Here is a 21,673-nt window from a genome sequence, read left to right as displayed (position 1 = left end):
CCCAGCCCTGGGCACCGCACCCAAGCCAACCGACCACGCACGCAACCTGGGCTTCATCCTGGACTCCTCCCTCTCGATGACCAGACAAGTCAACGCCGTCTCCTCATCATGCTTCAACACCCTACGCATGCTCCGCAAGATCTTCTGATGGATCCCGACCGAAACCAGGAAGACGGTCACCCAGGCCCTCGTCACCAGCCGGCTGGACTACGGGAACACCCTTTACGCCGGAACCACAGCCAAGCTACAGAAAAGACTCCAACGCATCCAGAACGCCTCCGCCCGACTCATCCTGGACATCCCCCGACGCAGCCACATCTCCGGCCACCTGAGGGACCTGCACTGGCTACCCGTCAGCAAGAGGATCCTGTTCAGGCTTCTCACCCACGCACACAAGTCTCTCCACAACCTGGGCCCCAAGTACCTCAACGACCGCCTGACCTTCTACACGCCCACCCGCCAGCTACGATCTACAAGCCTCGCCCTAGCAGCCGTACCACGCATCCGAAGAGCCACCGCTGGAGGTAGATCCTTCTCCTACCTGGCGGCCAAGACATGGAACTACCTCCCCATCCACCTCCGGCTGACCCAGGATCATCTCGCCTTCAGGAAACAACTCAAGACCTGGCTGTTCGAGCAATAGCGGACCCCTTCCCCCAAGCGCCTTGAGACCCTTCCGGGTGAGTAGTGCGCTATACAAATGTTATGATTGATTATTAAAAAACCTACCTGAGCATTTCCAAAGGAGAGCTAGCCACCTGGTGGAAGAGGGTAAACCCATCACTAATACATGCTTGAAATCCGCCCTGGATGCTGCAGAAGCATCAAGCAGACCAATGATGATTGGTATCAGAAAGGAGGCATGCATGGCTGAGAATCTCAGGCTTCAAGCCCGAAGTGCAAAGTAATATCATTCACTCACCAGTCAACGGTGAACAACTGCTTGGGAGTGGAGTTGATGATAAACTCAATCAATTAAAGACGGATAAGAGCCAGATAGGTCCATGGCCGCTCTACAATTCAAAGGCATGCTTAGAGGCACCCCCTCAAGGTGACCAACAGGTAGAGGTACACACCAACCTGCCACCTCGCATCAAACGTTGCAGCAAACATACCAAGGAGCAAGCCAGGGACAGAAGCAGAACTGGCAATATCGGCAAGGAAGGCAATCCTTTTGAGGGCGTCCCCGTGGCAGAGGACAGCCACGAAGAGGCGGACAACAGACCACTACTGGCTGCATTACAAAGAAGGTACACTCACAAACGACCACAATGTGTGTGCACACAAAAAGACAACCTATGCAAGAACAAAAACCTATCCGTTTACAGTTCCTCCAGCATGCCACACCAGTAGGAGGCAGACTAAAGTATTTCCATCAAACATGGAAGGACGTAACATCAGACAGATGGATTTTAAACATAATACAGTATGGATACTGCATAGAGCTAACAAAACAACCTCCAAACAGGAGACCGAAACAAAAGATGCATTTGTAGGAAGCTGTATAGTGTGCACAGAGTCTAGTAGGCAGAGGTAAAGATGGATAGCACCTCACTCTATTTGAGGTAGTGTGGTTGAGCAGTAAGGCAGTATCAGAGGACAGTGTTAAGCATTTGATGTACACACTCGGCAGCAAATGAATTCACACACTTAAAGACCGAACTTCAGACCAATTGTTTTTGTATAAATATATTCTTTTTGTAATTTTATTTGCTTGAACCAAGCAAGCCTGGCACAGGTAAGCAATCAATACTTTACAGTAGTAATGCAGTTTTGTAAACAGTTTGAGTCGTAGTTATATATGCACTTTATTTTGACTTGCAGTACGGTTGCAGAGAAATGCAATACTTTGTAAATACAGTTCATAGACTTGAATGGGCTTTTCAGTAAAATAGCAGGTACGTAACTGTTTAGATGACTTTTCTTGCTCAGAGTTGAATACCTAGATATTACTTTGGGACATTTCATGTAAACCGGTAAGTGAAATCGTTGTGGTTAAATAGTACATCCTTCCTCTGACTTTCAGCGTCCCCCTTCCTTTCTCTTAGAGTTCCACTCTCCCTCTCATTGAATTGCTCTCATGAGTGACCTGGTCTGTGTACACTATGTATAATGATTTCAAAATGATTTACTGTACACACCTTGGCATTCTAATAAACTAACTGTGCTTTTTGTTTTCAGGCTGACAAGCTCTTATCTCAAGATTTTGTGGTGATTCTAGAGGAAATTCTCACGTACTTACCTTCAAACCGTCAGATCCTGCTTTACTCCGCTACCTTCCCCATCAGTGTACAGAAATTCATGGTAAGTATCGCACCGTCCCCTTTCAATCTCCTGATACTCAGCAGGTTTGTGTCTGTGTACTCTGGCTTCCTCCGTTCCACTCGAAGGAAGGCACACCTTACCAGCGGGGCCCTTATAAGCTGTGGCTGCTGGAAGGCTGTGCCCACGGTGATCCAGCAGTATTAGACGGTAAGGACATGATGCTTTCTCCCACACTGACTGTATTCAGTGAGCAGACTGGCCCCAATAAAGGCTGCCGCCCAGAGGGGGCTGGCTCCGCAGGCTACAGCCGAATACTACAGGGCCTCGACCGGATGTCCAAGTCCAATAGGGTTTGTATGAGATGTTTTCAGAACAGAAAGGATAGAATCCACAGAATTTGTTTTCCTTCTGCTACATCTGAAAAGGTCATTGCTCCAATATTTGTTACTAATCCATTTTTTTTATTTTAATTGAGGTGTTCCTGTGTGGTCATTTTTAAACATTGGCTCTTCCTTGATCCTTAATGCACTCCTAACAAAGTTGCCCCTAAATTCCTTATTTGGAAGTCTACTTTCTGGACAGCTTTAACTTTGACTTGAATCTGGGATTCAGGCCTTTTCTACTGGAGAAAATGTATTGCCGGCTATGGTTAAATGCCTGGATACCCTCTTGGGCGAATAGTTGGCCATACAAAGAAACCGAACAGCTGGTCCTTCTTTGCCTCTGGTCACATAAACAAAGCAGTCCATCCGCCGATCGATTAGCCAAGTTGGTTCAGACCAAGCAAAGAACAAGTGTGTATTTTGCTGCTGTAGTGAGCGTTTGAGAACTGATCCAACCTGTAGGGGTAGGTCTCTAAAATCTGCTTTTGCTTCTTAAGGGCTTTCTCTTGGTTTTCTCTTTCTATAAAAAGCTCCAAATGGACCTATTATGAATTTTGATGCCTGTTCCTTTTTTTAAAGTTTGGTTTGTACATTATGTAAAAGGAGACAGGTGGCTGGTTTGATGAACTGCTGGCTTTGTGAGTTGCTGAGAAGGAAGATATGAACATTGCAAGACTTTAACTTTTGATTTGCTAATCCACTCTGTTTACACTAATGACCCCAGTGGTGCAGTTCAGTTTATACAGACCTCTTAAATGCAGGGCTGGAGACACCTATGTGACCCATATCGCTGTTCCCAAGTAGCATGCTTACGTTCTTGAATCACAGACACTCAGTCCTCATCCCTTCTCCAGTCCTGCGGTCCACATCTGGCATGTCTCATCCCTTCTGCAGTTCAGATCCATCAGACCTTATTCCTTCATTTCAATAAAAGAAACTAAATAGGTGTATTAGATATTTGCATTTTCCATCTTGTTGCCATGACAAGTGATTTGTTTGCAGCCTGATTACAATCCTAAGTGTCTGCCTATTGCTAGCGGCTCCTCCTCCGTCAACCCCCATGATTTTGACTGGGTTTTCATTTAATATAATAGTCCATTCTGGAAGTTGTCTTTGTTTGCCTCAGTTAAATCCGAATGGCCACTCAGTGATTCGAGAGTCACACTTAAGACTACCCTCTTTTGGTGCCTCTGAATTGATCTGGTTGAGGTCACCTAAATGTTTTGTATGTGAGCTTCAAGTACCTGCATTTGATTCCTTTCCCTTAATTTCTGAACCCCTGGCTGCCTCCTCCCCCACCCCCCACCCCCCACCCCTCGCTCCCTACTATCCTGCCCTGCTTATCCCTTGCTTATGTTTGGCCACCCACAGCCACTCCATTTTGGGGATCTGATAACCTGCAGACAACAGGTGTCCTCGCCTTTCCTCTCCTGCTCTACTTTCTTCCCCTTCTGGCACCTTTGTGTTTAAAGCTCCTTCTCCTTTCCTCTCCTACTCTACCTTCTTCCCCTTCGGGCACCTTTGTGTTTAAAGCTCTTTCTCCTTTTCTCTCCTGCTCTACTTTCTACCCCTTCTGGCACCTTTGTGTTTAAAGCTCTTTCTCCTTTTCTCTCCTGCTCTACTTTCTTCCCCTTCTGGCACCTTTGTGTTTAAAGCTCTTTCTCCTTTTCTCTCCTGCTCTACTTTCTTCCCCTTCTGGCACCTGTGTGTTTAAAGCTCTTTCTCCTTTCCTCTCCTGCTCTACGTTCTTCCCCTTCGGGCACCTTTGTGTTTAAAGCTCCTTCTCCTTTCCTCTCCTGCTCTACGTTCTTCCCCTTCTGGCACCTGTGTGTTTAAAGCTCTTTCTCCTTTTCTCTCCTGCTCTACTTTCTTCCCCTTCTGGCACCTTTGTGTTTAAAGCTCCTTCTCCTTTCCTCTCCTGCTCTACGTTCTTCCCCTTCTGGCACCTTTGTGTTTAAAGCTCCTTCTCCTTTCCTCTCCTACTCTACCTTCTTCCCCTTCGGGCACCTTTGTGTTTAAAGCTCTTTCTCCTTTTCTCTCCTGCTCTACTTTCTACCCCTTCTGGCACCTTTGTGTTTAAAGCTCCTTCTCCTTTCCTCTCCTGCTCTCCTTTCTTCCCCTTCTGGCACCTTTGTGTTTAAAGCTCCTTCTCCTTTCCTCTCCTGCTCTACCTTCTTCCCCTTCTGGCACCTTTGTGTTTAAAGCTCTTTCTCCTTTCCTCACCTGCTCTACTTTCTTCACCTTCTGGCACCTGTGTTTAATGTGGCATCATGCGCTTGGCAAGTAACTAAGATAAGGTCTGCATAGATCTGTAACTGTTCACGGCTGTGTGGGCACACTCACAAGAGTCACACATGGTCTTTCAGTGCTTCCTTCTAAGTTGGTGGTTATTTTGTTAAGGTTGTGGTAGGGACTGAGCACCACCTTGTGGTAGTTAAAGGCATAACGTGGAAAGGTCTGAAGTAACCAGTGAAAGTTCTGCCTATGATGAACTATCTATGTTGATTTCTGCATGGATCCTCTCTCAAATATCTGTTAAGTTTTTTTCTTCTTTTGGCTTAGTCGAGATATTTGCAGAAACCATACGAGATCAACCTGATGGACGAGCTCACCTTGAAAGGAATAACCCAGTACTACGCCTACGTGAACGAGCGGCAGAAAGTGCATTGCCTTAACACACTCTTCTCCCGGGTAAGAAAAGTGCTTCCCTCCTTCCTGAAGGAGGGTGCACTTTACATCTTAGTCTTTCTCTGACCCCAAACATTTTATTCTCATCTTTTAAAAAAATGTAATATATTACCAAGCAGTTGCCACTGGGTAGTTATAATTTGATCGTGTTTCCATAGAGGAAGCATTACTTTGTTTCCTTGTAACTTTGGTGCTATTTTACTAATCATCACAAAAACTTTCCACAGAAAGTCTCCTCCACCTCAGTTGCTCCCAGGAAAGTATCTGGCCAAATCGGTTGCTCGGGGGGCGTAAAAGGGAGGAAGGGGTTGTGGGGGGTCCCAAAATGTTTTCCCTCCACTTATTTTTCCAATTGTAACCCAAAAACGTCTTAACGGATTTACTCCAAATGTGGCTGAGTGCTAGCTCTTGGTCCAGAAAGCGCTTTCTGTGGTTTGGTGTAAATCTGTTCAGTAGTTTTTGAGCAATTAAGGCTCAAGAACGTTCTATATTTCATGCTGTGGAGGATCCGTGGAGCGAACAGATCGCATATCGGCTTGACAACAATGACGTGGCGGCAGCCATGTTAGGACGAGTGACTTGGCTCAGAGTCCTTGAAAAAAGGTTTTAAAAAAAGAGATATAAGGGGTAAGGTGCCAGCCAGCGTCTGGGGGGCGGTGGAAGTGATTTTCAAGGGGAGCAGGCATGGGGCTCTATCTTCTGAGCCGAGGCCGTTATAAAATGCTGCCGCTGGAGCCTTGCTGCCCTGTGGCCCTCAACAATGTCAGGAAGGTGGGTGACCCAGGTGTGCACCGTGGCACCCTGCAAAAATACAACACACGGCCAGCTGTTGCTTGAGGAGTTAGTGGGGGCTCTGAGGCTTCCCCCAAAGCCCCCAACAAAAGTTGAGCTATGGGTGCGCTGTGCCCCACGATGGGTGCTGGCCGAGGCTGTGGGGGCTCTGGGGCTCCACCCCATAGCATCCAAACATAATTTGAAATGTGGGTTTCCCAGTTAAGCCTCAGGACAGCCCAAACAATGTATCTGTTAAAACAAAGTAAAGAATAATAAACGAGTGACAGGAACCCTAAAGTAACAATAACATGCTCCCTCGCCACGCACTACTTATGACCCCACTTATTATATCACTCATGACATGATCTGTGACATTGGTAATATGACGGCAACATCTGAAATAACACTGACAAGACTCTGCATGGTGGGGCACAAGCTATAGTTAACTTGGATAACTATCTGGTGAATTTCAGTAGTTTTGTTCATTTTAACTGTAGTTTTCACCTAACTATAATGTCTCTTTAACCTTTCTTTTTTTCCCAGTGTGTTTGTGTGTATGTATATATATTTTTGCTGCGTGAATCTTTTCTGGATTCACGTGCTGTCCATGATTCCACCATCTAGTGCTTGTGTCCAGAATTGTGGTATTTCTTCTTCTTTTTTTTGTTGGTGGGCATCGACATACCACCATTTGGTATGGTCCTGTGACATCGACGTGCTTTCTCCAGAAGCTCTTACCTTTGGTCGCCATCTTCAGATTCTTTTTTCTGCTGTTGCGTCTGGATCGATACAGAAGGAGCTCCATAGATTTGAGGAGAAGAATTGGTGAAAATAGGTGAAACGTACAAAACAACGATACATGGCGTTTCGGCGTACCTGACTACTATCCAACGAGCTGTAGTGTGCCGAAAAGGGGAAAGTATGGAACTTCGACACTGAGAATTCGCATGCAGGGGGCTCCCGGTGCGCAGTAATGGACAAGACACCTTTCAAATTCTGAAAGAATTGTCATCATAAGTACGCTCCAAATGATCAGCATCTAGTCTGCAACATGTGCCTGCCGCTGGATCACTGAAGTGAAGGTTGCAAAGCATGCTCAGCCATCACCCCAAAAACCTTGAGGGTAAGAGCGAGACAGAAGGGCCAACTACAATATGCAGGGCCAGGGGCCAGAACTGTCGCTTCGAGATCTGGGCCTTTCCAGCGAAGAGGAGGACAACATCGCCCAAGGCCCTGAAGTCAACGAGGACACAGACGTCTCAGTCGTAGCGGTCGAGAAGAAGACTTCAAAGGATGTAAAAGAGCCGTCTACCTTAAAGACCGGATGAGACACAAAAAAATGTGTCAAAGACCTTGAAAGGAGCCTTGCCGTTTAAACAGTCAACGACCGCACCCGCCTCCGAAGAGAAACAATCCATCGGATCCTTAGACAAGGACTCTGTGACAGTGAAAACTCACGAAAAATAAAAGACGTCAAAAGACACACAAAAAAGACGCCTCTACGTTGAAACAAGGTCGAAACAGCCTTCTACGACAGTGTCGGCGGCGTCCAGCTCGAAGAGAAAGGATGAGGGTCTGGCGAATATTTTGCAACGCAAAAAGGAATTCAACGACTGCTTGAAGCAATTAAAGATCGCGCCGAAAACATAGACTGAAGCAGAGAAATCGGTCGAGGAATCTAAGCCGCCACCGACTCCCGAACTGCTCAGTGAAGAAGAAGAGGAATTCTTCAAGGGTGAAGGAGATGAGGCACTAACGTATGTGTGCTCAGGGTCCTCGGAGACTCGAGACCTATAATGGCAGGATCTCCGCGCTGAATCACCAGAAGAGGCGGTAGACGCATATCCTTTGTGTCCTTTACCACCAGATGACATTGGGATGTACAACCAAGTCATAAAAAGTGCAGCATAGTCGTATGGAGTGCAACATGAAGAGGAAAAGCCACAAACATGCTTTCTACTAGAAACTTTACCGCCTACACAATCAAGGAGCCAGTTTCTACCCATGCTACCAGGTGTACTGGATCAAGGGAAAGAGGCATTTAAAGAGCCTGCCACTTGTGAGGCAGTCACACCAAGAGGGGAGAAGAAATATAAACCTTCTTCAAAGCACCCACTGTACATCAAACGGTCTGTGCCAGCGGACTCAACCATTACATCTACAGCCAGGAAAAGGGCCAATGTTGGACCACCGCCAGACAAGGAGAGCAAAAGAAAGGACCTTCTGGGGAGAAAGGTCGAGGGGAGTGCAGCAATTCAGTGGCACATTGCAAACTCAAATGCATTGATAAACAGGCACGCATATCCGCATTGGGAAGATGTAGGAGAACTAGTAAAGCACCTGCCTGAACAGTTCCAAAGAAGGGCAAATCACTTGGAGGAAGAGAGATAGAACATAACAAACACATGTTTAAAATCTGCCCTAGACGATGCAGACGCGTCTAGCAGACAGATGATGATCAGCATTATCGGGAGAAGACGTGCATGGCTGAGAATATCCAGTTTCAAGCCAGAATTGCAGAATAACATCCTAAACTCACCCTTCAATGGGGAACAGCTGTTTGGTAGCGTTGTAGATGAAAAGCTGAACCAACTGAAAAAAGACAATGAAACAGCAAGGTCTATGGGTGCACTACAACTCAGAAGCAGGAGAGGCACGCCCTCCAGGAGACCAGCAGGCAGGGGTAACCATCAACCCACAACCTCGCACCAAACAAACCAGCAAACCTACCAAGGGGTAAGCCAGGGCCAGCAACAAGGGCCGCAGCAGAATTACCAATTCCAACAGGGAAACCATCCTTTCGAGGGCGCCCTCGGGGAAGAGGGCAAACACAACGAGGAGGACCGCAGACGTCAGCAAAGGGACTGCATTGCAAAAGTGGGACATTCGCCCGAGTGGGCTCCCAAAGACACTATCAGAGAAAAGATTTCATCCTTTAAACAAAACAGTTCCTGCAACATACTACACCAGTAGGAGGCAGGTTAACATACTTCCTCCACCAATGGAGAGTCCTCACGACAGACAAATGGATATTTAACATTTTCAGTACGGTAACTGCATAGAACTGACAAAGCAACCTCTAGACAAAAAAAAAAAAGTCGGAAAAAGAATTATCACAATTACTCCAGGAGTTGCAAGAACTTCAATCCAAAGAGTCCATAGATCGGGTGCTGCAAAGATAACGGAACTACGGCATCTACTTAACGTACTTCCTAATTCCAAAAGTAGACAGAACACAGCGTCCAATACTAGACCTAAGGTTTCTCAACAAATTCATAAAGAAGCTAAGATTCGAAATGACAACGTTGCAAGTGGCGATAGCTCAGCTGCAAAAAGGAGACTACATGGCAACCATAGACTTAACGCAAAGGATGCATACATGCACATTCCAATGAACAGAAAACACAAAAATCTATTAAGGTTTGTGGTCCACAAAACACCCTACCAATTCAAAGTGCTAGCATTCGGCCTAAAATCCGCACCAAGAGTCTTCCCAAAGTGCCTTGCTGCAGTAGCCGCTCATCTAAGAAGGCAGGGGATTCATGTATACCCGTACCTGGACGACTTGTTAATAAGAGCAAGCACATACAGTCTCTGTAAACAGCATACCCAACAGGTGATCGAGTCACTAGTTCAACTCGGGTTTTCAATACAGTGGGACAAGTCGTCGCCAGAACAAAAGAAGGTGTTCTTAGGAGCACAAATCAGCACTATAGTCGGGAAAGTGTTCCCAAGCGAAAAGAGAACACTGGCACTGTTGCAGGAGAGACATCTGTACCGCAAGGGGCAAGCTCTGACCGTGGGGGAGATTCTAGGAATGATGGCTTCATGCGGTCATTCAATCCCCAACATTCGCTTGCACATGAAGCAGTTCCAGGAATGGCTTCACGAGCAATGGTCACAAGCAACGGGGAGGTGGGAGGATCTAGTGGCTGTCACGCAAACAGTTCATCAGGAGATGGCATGATGGACCAAAACAAAGATGGCACAGGGAAAACGTGTCACACAACCAACTCCAACCGTAACCAGAACCACAGATGCTTCAAAGTACGAGGATTGTGGACACAGGAGGATGTGGTAAATACATCAATTTCCTGGAGCTAAAAACTGTATTTCTAGCCTTAAAAGCCTTTCAGAAAGAGCTTTACGGAAAGAAGGTGCTAATACAAATAGAAAACACAACCACCATGTTTTACATAAACCGCAAGGAGGAGCACAGTCTTTAGCACGTAACGCTTGCTCAACAACTATGGAAATGGGCAATCCCAAAGAGTATAGACCTAACTGCAGTACACTTGCCAGGAAAGGACAATGTAGAGGCAGACAGACTGAGCAGACCGATGTCCGCATCCCATGAATGGGAACTGAATCAATCAGAACTACACAAATTATTCAGGAAATGAGGGACTCCGCAAATAGACCTATTTGCAACTCCCCACAATGCAAAATGCCAACGCTTCGCATCCAGGCAATCTTGCAAGCCGTCCCTAGGGACTGCACTATGGATAGACTGGTCAGGGATATTTGCTTACGCTTTTCCCCCCGATACCACTTCTCCACAAAGTGATCAACAAATGCAAGATCAGCCACATGACAATGATTCTCATTGCACCACAGAGGGCAAGACAGACGTGGTTCTCAGAGATGATGGAGATAACACAGGGAACAGTGCACCGACTTCCAAAGGACCTATTAACAATGCAAAACGGAAGGGTACTTTACCCAGAGCCCGAGAGCTCAAGCCTAGCAGCATGGCTCCTGAGGACTTTGTACTTTCTGGCAGTTTGAGGTGTGCAAATTCAATGGCAGTACTAAGAGAAGCAAGAAAACCAACAACAAGAAAAGGTTACACAGCAAAGTGGATGAGATATTCCTTAAAGAAAAGCTCTCAAAGAAGATCATGAGGGAAAGGACAGTTCTAAAATACCGGACACACTTACTACAAAGTAATCTAAGCTACACATCATTAAGGGTACGCTTTGCAGCAGTTGTAGCCTATACAAGAGGAGAAACTGGAAACCGTTTTTCATTTCTTACGTAGCCAAAAGGTTCCTAGAAGAAGCAAAAAGAATAGCACCTCCAAAAACGGTACCAGCACCCACATGGAACTTATATCTAGTACTGGTTTGTGAGAAGGTGGCCTGGTATATGCTGTCCACTAGTTATAGTGGGCACCTTGCACCAGTCCAAACGACCCTTATAGATGATAGGTTTCAAACAACCTTTATTGAAAGCGATCCTAGAGGGAGCTGTGGAGAGCAGCCTTCAGGCTAAGTCTTGAAGGAGTGTAAAGCAGCTTGGTTTACCAGATTATAACCTCTTGAATGACCAAATGAAAGAAGAACCACACATGGTATATAAAACATATGTATTTATTATTAAACACTCTAGTAATCTCTTTATGATATTACAGAGCAAGGTACACAATATAAACACAATAGAACTTAAGTTGAACGCGCAATATACAATGGACCCCACGCGGAGACCAAACCATATATTAAGAACGTGGTATAAGAAGCACAACTTGACTAGACAAAGTGCCTAGAACATGTAGAATCGCTGGGACCCCAAGGAACCACCCAAGGTAGTGACACAGGGGACCCACGGGGACGCTTGCAGAGTGAGAACACAGCCGCGAGACGCCTTTAGCTTCTATGGGGAAGTCGCGGTTGGAATTTTAAAGTTTAAGGACACATAGGAGAGGACTCTGAGCAAACCCCTTTAGACTTAAGGGGTACTATGGTTCGAGGGACAACACCCATGGGAGCACCAGAGTACTCGAGTTACCTCACTCAGGGAAGCTGGGTGCATAGGTATCAAATGGTGTTAGGAATCGTCATTGTTTTCAATGGCGTCCTGCTGCAAAGTGCTGCTGCTGTGAAGAAGGAAATTGTTCTGTGTGGTCCAAGCCTGGATCGAGGATGTGAAGAACCTGAAAGCAGAGGGTACAGAGTCTGGGTCACTAGCCAGTGACCTGGGGCAGGACAGACGAATGCCCACCGATGTCGGATGCTTCAGGTACGAACAGGTGAAGCTCAACTCTGCAGCCACAAGGACCAGGAGGCATCGACGACGACCAGGAGCTGGATTCGAGCTGTCCCATGAAGGATGTAGAGTGCTGCGGCGTCGCTGCTCGGATTGAACACAACAAGCCTTGGCAACAGCAACCCATACAGGATGAGAAAAGATGCTTTGGTGTGGACCAGCAAGGTCCAGTGGACTCACCAAGCGATGGAGTCAGGGCACTTCTGGAGCAACCAGGGAAGCCCAAGGAAAGTTAAAGTTGCCTTCTCAGGGACCCACCAGTCGACAGACCAGGGATCGCGAAGGGACCTCGAGAGACAACACAAAGGGCCGGCTCACGGAACATTCGTGGAGTGTAGATCGGCAATCTTTAGTGGAGCATGTGGGTGTGTGGGCCAAGGAAGGTAAGTGAGTAGGTGAATTAAAATTACCAAACGATACCCAGAACCACTGTTTATTCGGGGGCCCGAATGGTAAGGTTAAAAATAGATGTGGATCCTGGATCTCCTCTCAGAAACAAATAAAGAGGGCGGATGTGTAACTAACCGCTGCTCTCAAAATCAGTGCAAGAGTGAAAAAAAACACACATATAGGTCAACATGTTTTGCGCTCTTCGATGGTCCTTAAGGAATCCATAGGCGCTTCGTCAGGACCAAAAAAGCAGGTGAAATAAGAGAAAGGGACCGGACTCAGGGAAAGAAGTCCTGTAAAACCTCGGTTTTTAGGTGTGTATGCATCCTTGTGCGGATAGGAACTCTGTGTGGATTTCCCACCCCCCAACCCCTTAATAAGGAAATCGGGCTTCTTCGGCGCGCTCTCGGAGAGAGGCTGAGTTTTAGTTGTTACCAAGAACACCATCGCAAGATGGATTGCTCAAGCCATACAATTATGCCACAAACAAGCAGGACAGACTTTAGAAGGAGCACCAAGGGCTCACTCGACAAGGAAGAAAGGAGCAACAGTCGCTTTTCTATCTAATGCTCCCATCCAAGACAGTTGCCTAGCTGCAACTTGGTCCACATTCACAAAACATTATTGTGTGGACATTCAGATGAATAAAGAAGCACGAGTAGGACAAAAGGTATTACAACATATATGTTCGAGGCATGTGGGCTGCTGAATTCATATCTATAGCATAGATCGCCGCCTAGTGTTGGGTCCTGATGATTGCACATTGTTGTCCTGAGAGAGTCTTCGAAGTATCACGAGATAGGTGGCTCCTCCCCTGGACTACAGTGCGCATGGGCATCGACTCCATCCCCAGATTGTTTTTTTCCGCCATTGGGTTCGGATGTATATTTGACATCTCCAGTTCGGAATCGATATAGACTTTTCTTACGGCCCGAAGGCCTTATCTTAACCGTCGGTATTGTTTGCGTTCGGTCCCAACTCTGTTCCGGCTCAGTTCCCGAGTCGGACGTCCAGAGGAGTTCCTCTGCAAGTTTCCCCTCCAACGGAGGAGATTGACTACAGATACGACGCAGACGTCGAGGTGGTAGAGGCAACAGAAGTCGTCGACGAGGTAGGAGACGACAATGAGGCCTACGGGGCCACGGAAGATAGCTCGTGTGAAGAGCTAGGCCCCGAACAAAAAATTACTATGGCTGAGGTCGAGGGATCGCCACGCGTCCTTACCCAAGACCTTCCACCCAGATCCACGGCCTCGCCTATGGGCCCGGCTACAGACACTTCTGCGGAGCCGACGTTGGTCAAACCGAAACCTTCGGTGTCGACGAAAGCGAAAGTGATTGAGACGCCATCGAAACTGAAGACGTCTGCCACCCCGGCCGCCTCCTCGTCTTCGGACACGTCGGGGCAGCTGAAGCCGAAGAAGGCTGTCGACCCGGGAAAGTCGGCCAAGGGCGCCGAACCGAAGTCGGTCAGGGGCGACCCAAAATCGGCTAAGGGCGTCGAACCGAAGACTGGGGCCTCGCACCCCGTAGTCCAGGCCGCCGGCACGAAGCCGTCGACGCAGAAGGCCGTCGGACCGGCAGGGGGACGCAGCGCGCAGAAACAGGCTGATCCGGTCCCGGATAAACATAAGGCATCGACGCAAGAGTCTTCACTCGCTGGTGGACCGAAGACGTCTGTCGGATCGACGAAACCGTCCGCTTCCTTTACGAAGCAGGTGTCGGATTCTCTTCAACGCATCAGGAACAAGGCTTCCGCGTCCGCACCGAAGGATGCTTCCGCCGCGAAGCCAGCTGCCACGACGCCAAAGTCTTCGGCGCCTCTCCTGTTTACGTTGCCGCCAAAGGTGGCACCGAAGGCCTTCGCTCCACGGTCGGTCACCGAAGCGCCCGTCCCAGTGTCTACCGCGCAGAAGCCTTCTCAGCCGCTTGGAAGCTTGAAACCTCGACAAGCCTCGGTGGAGGAGCAGTCGGAACACTATATCGACGCCGACACCGGGAAACTCACCCTCTACAAGAGGAAGATCACGGCAACCCAGCCTTTGGAGTCCTACACGATTCCTTTGAAGCGCAAGAAGCCTGCTGCGGACTCCCCTGTTCTGGTGGAGCCTCTTGCTACACCGACTCCACGAGTGGCTACACCCTCGCCCACTTATTTGGATGTGGAGGGTGGGGATGGTGATGACGAGGAGTATGGCTTTCCTGCCAACACTGATCCTGAGGATCACAACGACTCCTGGACAGTTGCAGGTGACCCAGGGGATCAGCACACTGCCCAGGACCCTCAAGTGTACGCTGTCAAGACCTCTCCTACCAAGTATTCAGCTGCATTTAATGCTCTAATTGAGAGGGCGGCTAAAAACCACGACGTGGACCTCCACACTGACCCTATCGAAGTGGACTTCCTTTTTGATACCTTTTCCACTGTAGAAAAGACTGTCAAGACTCTCCCCATGCTGAAGGGGGTTCTCAAACATGCTGCAGACATTTTTAAGGAACCCACACGGGCCAGGGTGGTCAACCCTAGGATTGAAAAAAAATATAGGCCAGCGCCTGGCGACCCCACCTACATCAGAGGCCAGTTGCCATTGGACTCTCTGGTCGTCTCTAATGCCCGGAAGAGGGCAAACTCAAACCACTGGTGATGCTCTTCCCCCCGACAAGGAGTCTAAAGTGCTGGAGGCATCAGGGAAGAGGGTGGCGGCTCAAGCGGCCAATATCTGGCGTATCTCTAACACTCAGGCGCTACTAGCCAGATATGACAAGGCGCACTATGACACACTAGAGACCCTGTTGCAACATCTTCCAGATCAGTATAAAGAGGCAGCTGAGATGCTTATTCAGGAAGGGAAGCTTATCTCCAACGCTTCCATTAAGTGTGCACTGGACGTGGCGGACACCGCGGCCAGAGCCATTAACACCAGTGTCAGGTTGAGACGTCAGGCCTGGCTCAGGATCTCCGGTTTCAAGCCGGAGATACAAACTACCATCCTCAATCAGCCAGTAAACCCCGATAGGTTATTTGGTCCTGAGGTGGATACAACCTTGGAAAAGATAAAAAAGGATACCGAAACTGCTAAGTCCATGGGGGCTCTCCAGTCCCAGCAGTTTCGGGGCAGCACTTTTCGTCGCTCAGGCAATAGAGGTGTTTCCAGAGGCCAGATGTCCCAGCAAACGCAGTACAATAAAGGTGAGGCGCAATCCTCTTACACCAAGCAGAGTAGAGGCGGCTATCGGGGCAACAGCACCAAGGGCAGAGGTCGTGGAAACAACAACTCCCGCTCCTCCGCCACCACCAAACAGTGACGCCCTGTCGCTGCCCCCCGACCATACTACACCTGTCGGGAGGAAGACTCCAGCGGTTCCTGCCCGTCTGGAAATCCATCACCACAGACAGGTGGGTCAGGAAACTTATCCAGTTCGGTTATTGTTTGGAGTTAACATCCCCTCCACCCAACAGACCCCCAAAACACTGTCCTATGTCCACAGAGCATTTGCACTTATTGCAGCAGGAGGTACTCGTCATGCTGCAAAAAGGGGCAATCGAGCTCGTGCCGGTGGAGGAAGAAGGCACAGGGGTGTACTCCCTGTACTTCTTAATCCCAAAAAGGACGGATCCCTCAGACCCATACTGGACCTCAGACCCCTGAATCAGTACATTCTATCAGAACACTTTCATATGCTCACACTGCCGCAAGTTCTCCCGTTGCTCAATCAGGGAGACTTCCTCGCAACCTTGGATCTCAAGGATGCCTATTTCCACATTCCACTGCATCCATCACACAGAAAATACCTCCGGTTCACTATTCAGGGTCGGCATTATCAGTTCAAGGTCCTGCCTTTCGGGGTGACCACAGCACCCAGGGTGTTCACAAAATGTCTGGCGACAGTAGCTGCGCACCTCAGGAGGCAGAACGTTCACGTTTACCCTTATCTGGACGACTGGCTTGTCCAAGCGAAGTCGGCCCAGCAGTGCGCCGCCAACATGTCCCACACCATTCACCTCCTTCACGATCTGGGATTCTTACTAAATTATCCCAAGTCGCACCTTCAACCGGCCCATGTGCGGCAATATCTGGGTGCGACGATCAAAACTCTGGCAGCCACGGCTCAGCCAACTTCTGTGAGGATCGACAGCATTCAGTCGCTGATCCAGAAGTTCAAACCGCAACACTCGCTTCCAACAAGAGTGTTCATGCAGTTGATAGGCATGATGGCCTCCTGCATCTTCATAGTACCGCACGCGAGACTACATATGCGTCCGCTCCAAGAATGCTTGGCTCATCAGTGGACTCAGGCTCAGGGACAGTTGAACGACCTAGTGTTGGTGACCGGTCGGGCATACAGCTCTCTGCATTGGTGGAATCCACACAACCTTTGCAAGGGCCGACCGTTCCTGGAGCCTGTGCCACAGATTATTCTGACGACGGACGCATCTCTCCAGGCATGGGGAGCTCATGTACTCCACTACACAGTGCAGGGACTATGGACAATCCAGCAAAAGAAGATGCACATCAACTACCTAGAACTGATGGCAATCTTCATGGCAATGAAGGCATTCAAAGTACATCTGTGCAACAAAGTCGTGTTGATCCGGACGGACAACATGACAGCCATGTACTACATTCAAAAGCAGGGAGGTACGCACTCTCCGCAGTTGTCTGATCTAGCTCAGAGCATGTGGAAGTGGGCCATTCAGAGGACCATCTTCCTCATGGCGGAACACCTCCCGGGCAAGGACAATCCGATGGCGGATCTGCTCAGCAGGTACAGCCACCAGATGCATGAGTGGGAGATACATCCATCAGTACTCCGCCTGTACTTCCAGCAGTGGGGTCATCCAGAGATAGACCTGTTTGCCACAAGGGAAAACGCCAAATGCCAAAGCTTTGCCGCCAGGTTCCCTCACCCACAGACGCAGGGCAATGCGATATGGATGAACTGGTCAGGCAGATTTGCGTACGCTTTTCCCCCAGCACCTCTCATACCGCTGGTGGCACGAAAGCTAAAGCAACACTCGCTGACACTCATCCTGGTTGCTCCAACGTGGGCACGCCAACCATAGTACACCACGTTTCTAGAACTCTCCGTGGTACCGCATCAAAGGCTGCGCCTCACTCCCAGGCTTTTGACGCAGAACCATGGAGACATTCAGCATCCAGATCCGCAACAGCTCAACCTGGCGATCTGGCTCCTGAGGTCTGAGTTTGGCTACCTTGACTTGCCTCCTGAATGCATGGATATTATAAGAGAGGCTAGAAAGCCCACCACCAGGGCCTGCTATGCAGCGAAATGGAAGCGGTTTGTCATTTACTCTACTGAGCACCACATCAACCCGCTAGATGCATCCATTCCCAACATCATCTGTTATTTGTTACATCTTTACAAATGCAATCTGGCGTATGCTTCCATTCGGATACACTTATCCGCCATAGCAGCTTATCTCCAAAACAGGCAGCATCTCTCCGTTTTCAGAGTGCCTGCCATCGAAGCCTTCCTAGAAGGACTTAAACGGGTCATCCCTCCCAGGACCCCTCCAGCTCCTGTGTGGAACCTCAATGTGGTCCTCACCAGGTTGATGGGCCCACCTTTTGAGCCTCTCCATTCCTGTGAGATTCAATTCTTAACATGGAAAGTGGCGTTTCTCACCGCCATTACGTCTCTGCGACGTGTTAGTGAGCTGCAGGCGCTCACTGTACAAGAGCCATTCATACAGATTCACTCCAACAGGGTGGTGCTGCGCACTAACCCTAAATTTCTTCCTAAAGTGGTTTCGCAGTTCCATGTCAATCAGACCATTGAGCTGCCCGCGTTCTTTCAAAACCCAGAGACAGTGGCTGAAAGAATGCTCCACACTCTTGACGTTAAACGAGCTTTGATGTACTACATCGATAGGACAAAGGATTTTAGGAAGACACAACAACTCTTTGTTGCCTTTTCAGCCCAGCACAAAGGCAACCCCATTTCCAAGGCAGGGATAGCCAGGTGGATCGTTAAGTGTATTCAAATTTGCTATCACAAGGCTAAGCGCCCATTAACGGTCCCCCCTAGAGCCCACTCCGCCCGCAAGTTGGGGGCCTCTATGGCTTTCCTTGGTAATATCCCTTTGGAAGACATTTGTAGAGCAGCCACATGGTCTACCCCACACACATTTAATAAACACTACTGTGTAGATGTGCACTCCAAGCAGCAAGCAGCTGTAGGGCAGGCTGTTCTTAAAACACTTTTTCAGACATCTGCAGCTGGCACAGGCGGCCGCCGTTAATGGAGGGACTGCTATGTATTCTATGCTATAGATATGAATTCAGCAGCCCACATGCCTCGAACTGAATATGCTACTTACCAGTATACATCTGTTCTTGGCATGTAGGGCTGCTGACATTCATATCGCCCGCCCTCCTCCCCGGCGCCTGTAGCGGCTGCAGAATTTACACATATTCTTAGCATGGCCATCGCTCACACTGTTACACTCCATCTTCGCCACTAAAAACAATCTGGGGATGGAGTCGATGCCCATGCGCACTGTAGTCCAGGGGAGGAGACACCTATCTCGTGATACTTCGAAGACTCTTCCAGGACAACAACGTGCAATCATCCGGACCCAACACTAGGCGGCGATCTATGCTATAGATATGAATGTCAGCAGCCCTACATGCCAAGAACAGATGCATACTGGTAAGTAGCATATTCATTACAAACAAGCGCTCCTCTTCCACCCAGCCACCACAAGACTAGCAAACCGCTACAAAATCTATGCACAGCATGTGAATCAAGAACAGATTCACTCTGCAAAACGTATAGTTTCATACCGGTTGGTGTAGTTTTGCATCTTAAGGAACTTTCAGGATTCACTAGCGAAGCCACCTTCCTCCACCAGAAAGATGAGACAGGAGGAAGAGCAAAAGAAAAAAAAGAAACTGAAGATGGCGACCGAAGGCTGGAGCTTTCGGAGGAAGCACTCGACGTCACAGGAGGACACCAAATGGTGGTATGTCGACACCCACCGAAAAAAGAAATGCAACAATTCTGGACCCAACCTCTAGATAGTGGAATAATGCACAGCACGTGAATCCAGAAAATTCTTCAAGCTGTAAAACTACACCAACTGGTAAGAAACTATATATATACATACATACTGTAGTGTAGTTCCTATATTCCCAGTAGGCTCTGCGCATTGGAATAATATATCCTATAGATGCGATGTCAGACTTATGTCTACTAGGTCGCTATCGAATATATTAAACTTAATTGTGAGTGCCAGCTACCTCAGAGGTCCCTAGAAACTTTCTCGAGTTCACAAGAAGGGATTTAGTTTCTGACAACCGCATAAACATGACAACTTTGTTTCCCCAAGATAAAACTGATCTTCAGAGTCGTGGAAACAATAGATAGATATTTCACTCGGTCAATCGTGCATGCTTCGTTTCACCAGAGGTGCAGAGAAATAGATAGACGGGCGTTTTCAATAAAAGGATTTATTGAACAGTCTTTCTCAAGCATAAGAAATGAACTGCTACAATCGTAAAACTGGTTGCAAAATATAATGCATACAGTAAAAAGAGTAGAATAAAATACTGTAAGAGCATTGTATGGGTCCTGAACCATAGATAAATAACAGAGGCTAAAAGTACTCAACTGGTGCTTCTAAAATACACCTACCCCGATGTACCTAACCTAAGCTTAGTACGAGGGAAGAAGCAAGTGAGGTGTAGCATAAATGTAGTATTCTTTTGCCAAGAATCTGTCCAAGATTTCTCTTAGGGTCTAATCAGCTCTGTACCTTGATTTGGAATGAAGAAGGTCAGGCTCAGGACTCTATTTCCCAACAACCCGCAAGGGTAGCTTGGAAACACTGGAGCTGGATTTATCGGCAGGAGAAAAGACTGCGTCTCTGTGTCTCAGCTGGAGGGTCGGCCTCCTTTGGCACTTGCAGTAGCAGGGCGCGTCGGGCAAGTAGATAGTCGAACTGCTCCGAACCACTGTGTGTTTGCTGTGGCAAGTGTGGGCATATTTATACCTTGAAGGTGCCAAGATTGACGTAAAGGTGGACATAATGTCATCAAAGAGTCTCAGTTCTTTAAAAACTCCGAGTTCTTGGACAAGTCAGTATTCGAGCAAGGGGAAGTCCCTAGCTGCTGAAGCAGAGTTTTCCAAGAAATCGTTGTAGATTTTCGGAACTAGTGGAAGTAGCCCTGCCTTATTTGGACTGCATGAGCTATGTCTAAATATGGTTATGATTCTTATGCCTATATAAGGATATGGTGATTTATACCTATATAAGGGCATGCATCGGAAAATTTACAATAGGGTCCTAAAATGTTACACAACAATACATTCACGGGGGGGGCATTTCTGGGATGTTCTAGTTATGCTCAGATTTTACTCGTACAAAACCATAGAAATTCAGCAGTTTTAGTTACCTGAGCTAACTATAACTTATGCCCATGCAATACACTGCTTATGGCCTCACATACTTCATCACTCATGACAAGTCTAATTAGTATACTAGGTGAACTACTAATGAGCGATACTACTTTTAACATGTAATATGCGAGTGGCTGTGTGAGTGGCTGTGTGAGTGGGTGTGCAAGTGGCTGTATGGTGTCTGAGTGGGTGTGTGAGTAGCTGTATGGATGAGTGGGTGTGTGAGTAGCTGTATGGATGAATGGGTGTGTGAGTAGCTGTATGGATGAGTGGGTGTGTGAGTAGCTGTATGGATGAGTGGCAGTGTGAGTAGCTGTATGGATGAGTGGGTGTGTGAGTAGCTGTATGGATGAGTGGGTGTGTGAGTAGCTGTATGGATGAGTGGGTGTGTGAGTAGCTGTATGGATGAGTGGGTGTGTGAGTAGCTGTATGGATGAGTGGCAGCGTGAGTAGCTGTATGGATGAATGGGTGTGTGAGTAGCTGTATGGATGAGTGGCAGTGTGAGTAGCTGTATGGATGAGTGGGTGTGTGAGTAGCTGTATGGATGAGTGGGTGTGTGAGTAGCTGTATGGATGAGTGGCAGTGTGAGTAGCTGTATGGATGAGTGGCAGTGTGAGTAGCTGTATGGATGAGTGGCAGTGTGAGTAGCTGTATGGATGAGTGGCAGTGTGAGTAGCTGTATGGATGAGTGGCAGTGTGAGTAG

General features: G+C 48.0%; 1 protein-coding gene across 2 annotated transcripts in view; it reads left to right on the top strand.

The window, feature by feature from the left end:
* The window catches only part of LOC144767918 (putative ATP-dependent RNA helicase DDX6), a 189,064-nt gene that overhangs the window by 91,662 nt on the left and 75,729 nt on the right, over window positions 1–21,673 (top strand). For both annotated transcript variants that reach the window (XM_078651257.1, XM_078651256.1), the window contains exons 8-9: window positions 2,182–2,304; window positions 5,211–5,339. In XM_078651257.1, the coding sequence (XP_078507383.1) occupies window positions 2,182–2,304; window positions 5,211–5,339 (252 nt within the window). The remainder of the gene's footprint in view (window positions 1–2,181; window positions 2,305–5,210; window positions 5,340–21,673) is intronic.

The sequence above is a fragment of the Lissotriton helveticus genome, chromosome 7 (genome assembly GCF_964261635.1).
Source record: "Lissotriton helveticus chromosome 7, aLisHel1.1, whole genome shotgun sequence".
NCBI lineage: Eukaryota > Metazoa > Chordata > Amphibia > Caudata > Salamandridae > Lissotriton > Lissotriton helveticus.
Note: the sequence above shows the minus strand (reverse complement) of the source record. Positions and strands in the feature narration are given on the sequence as shown.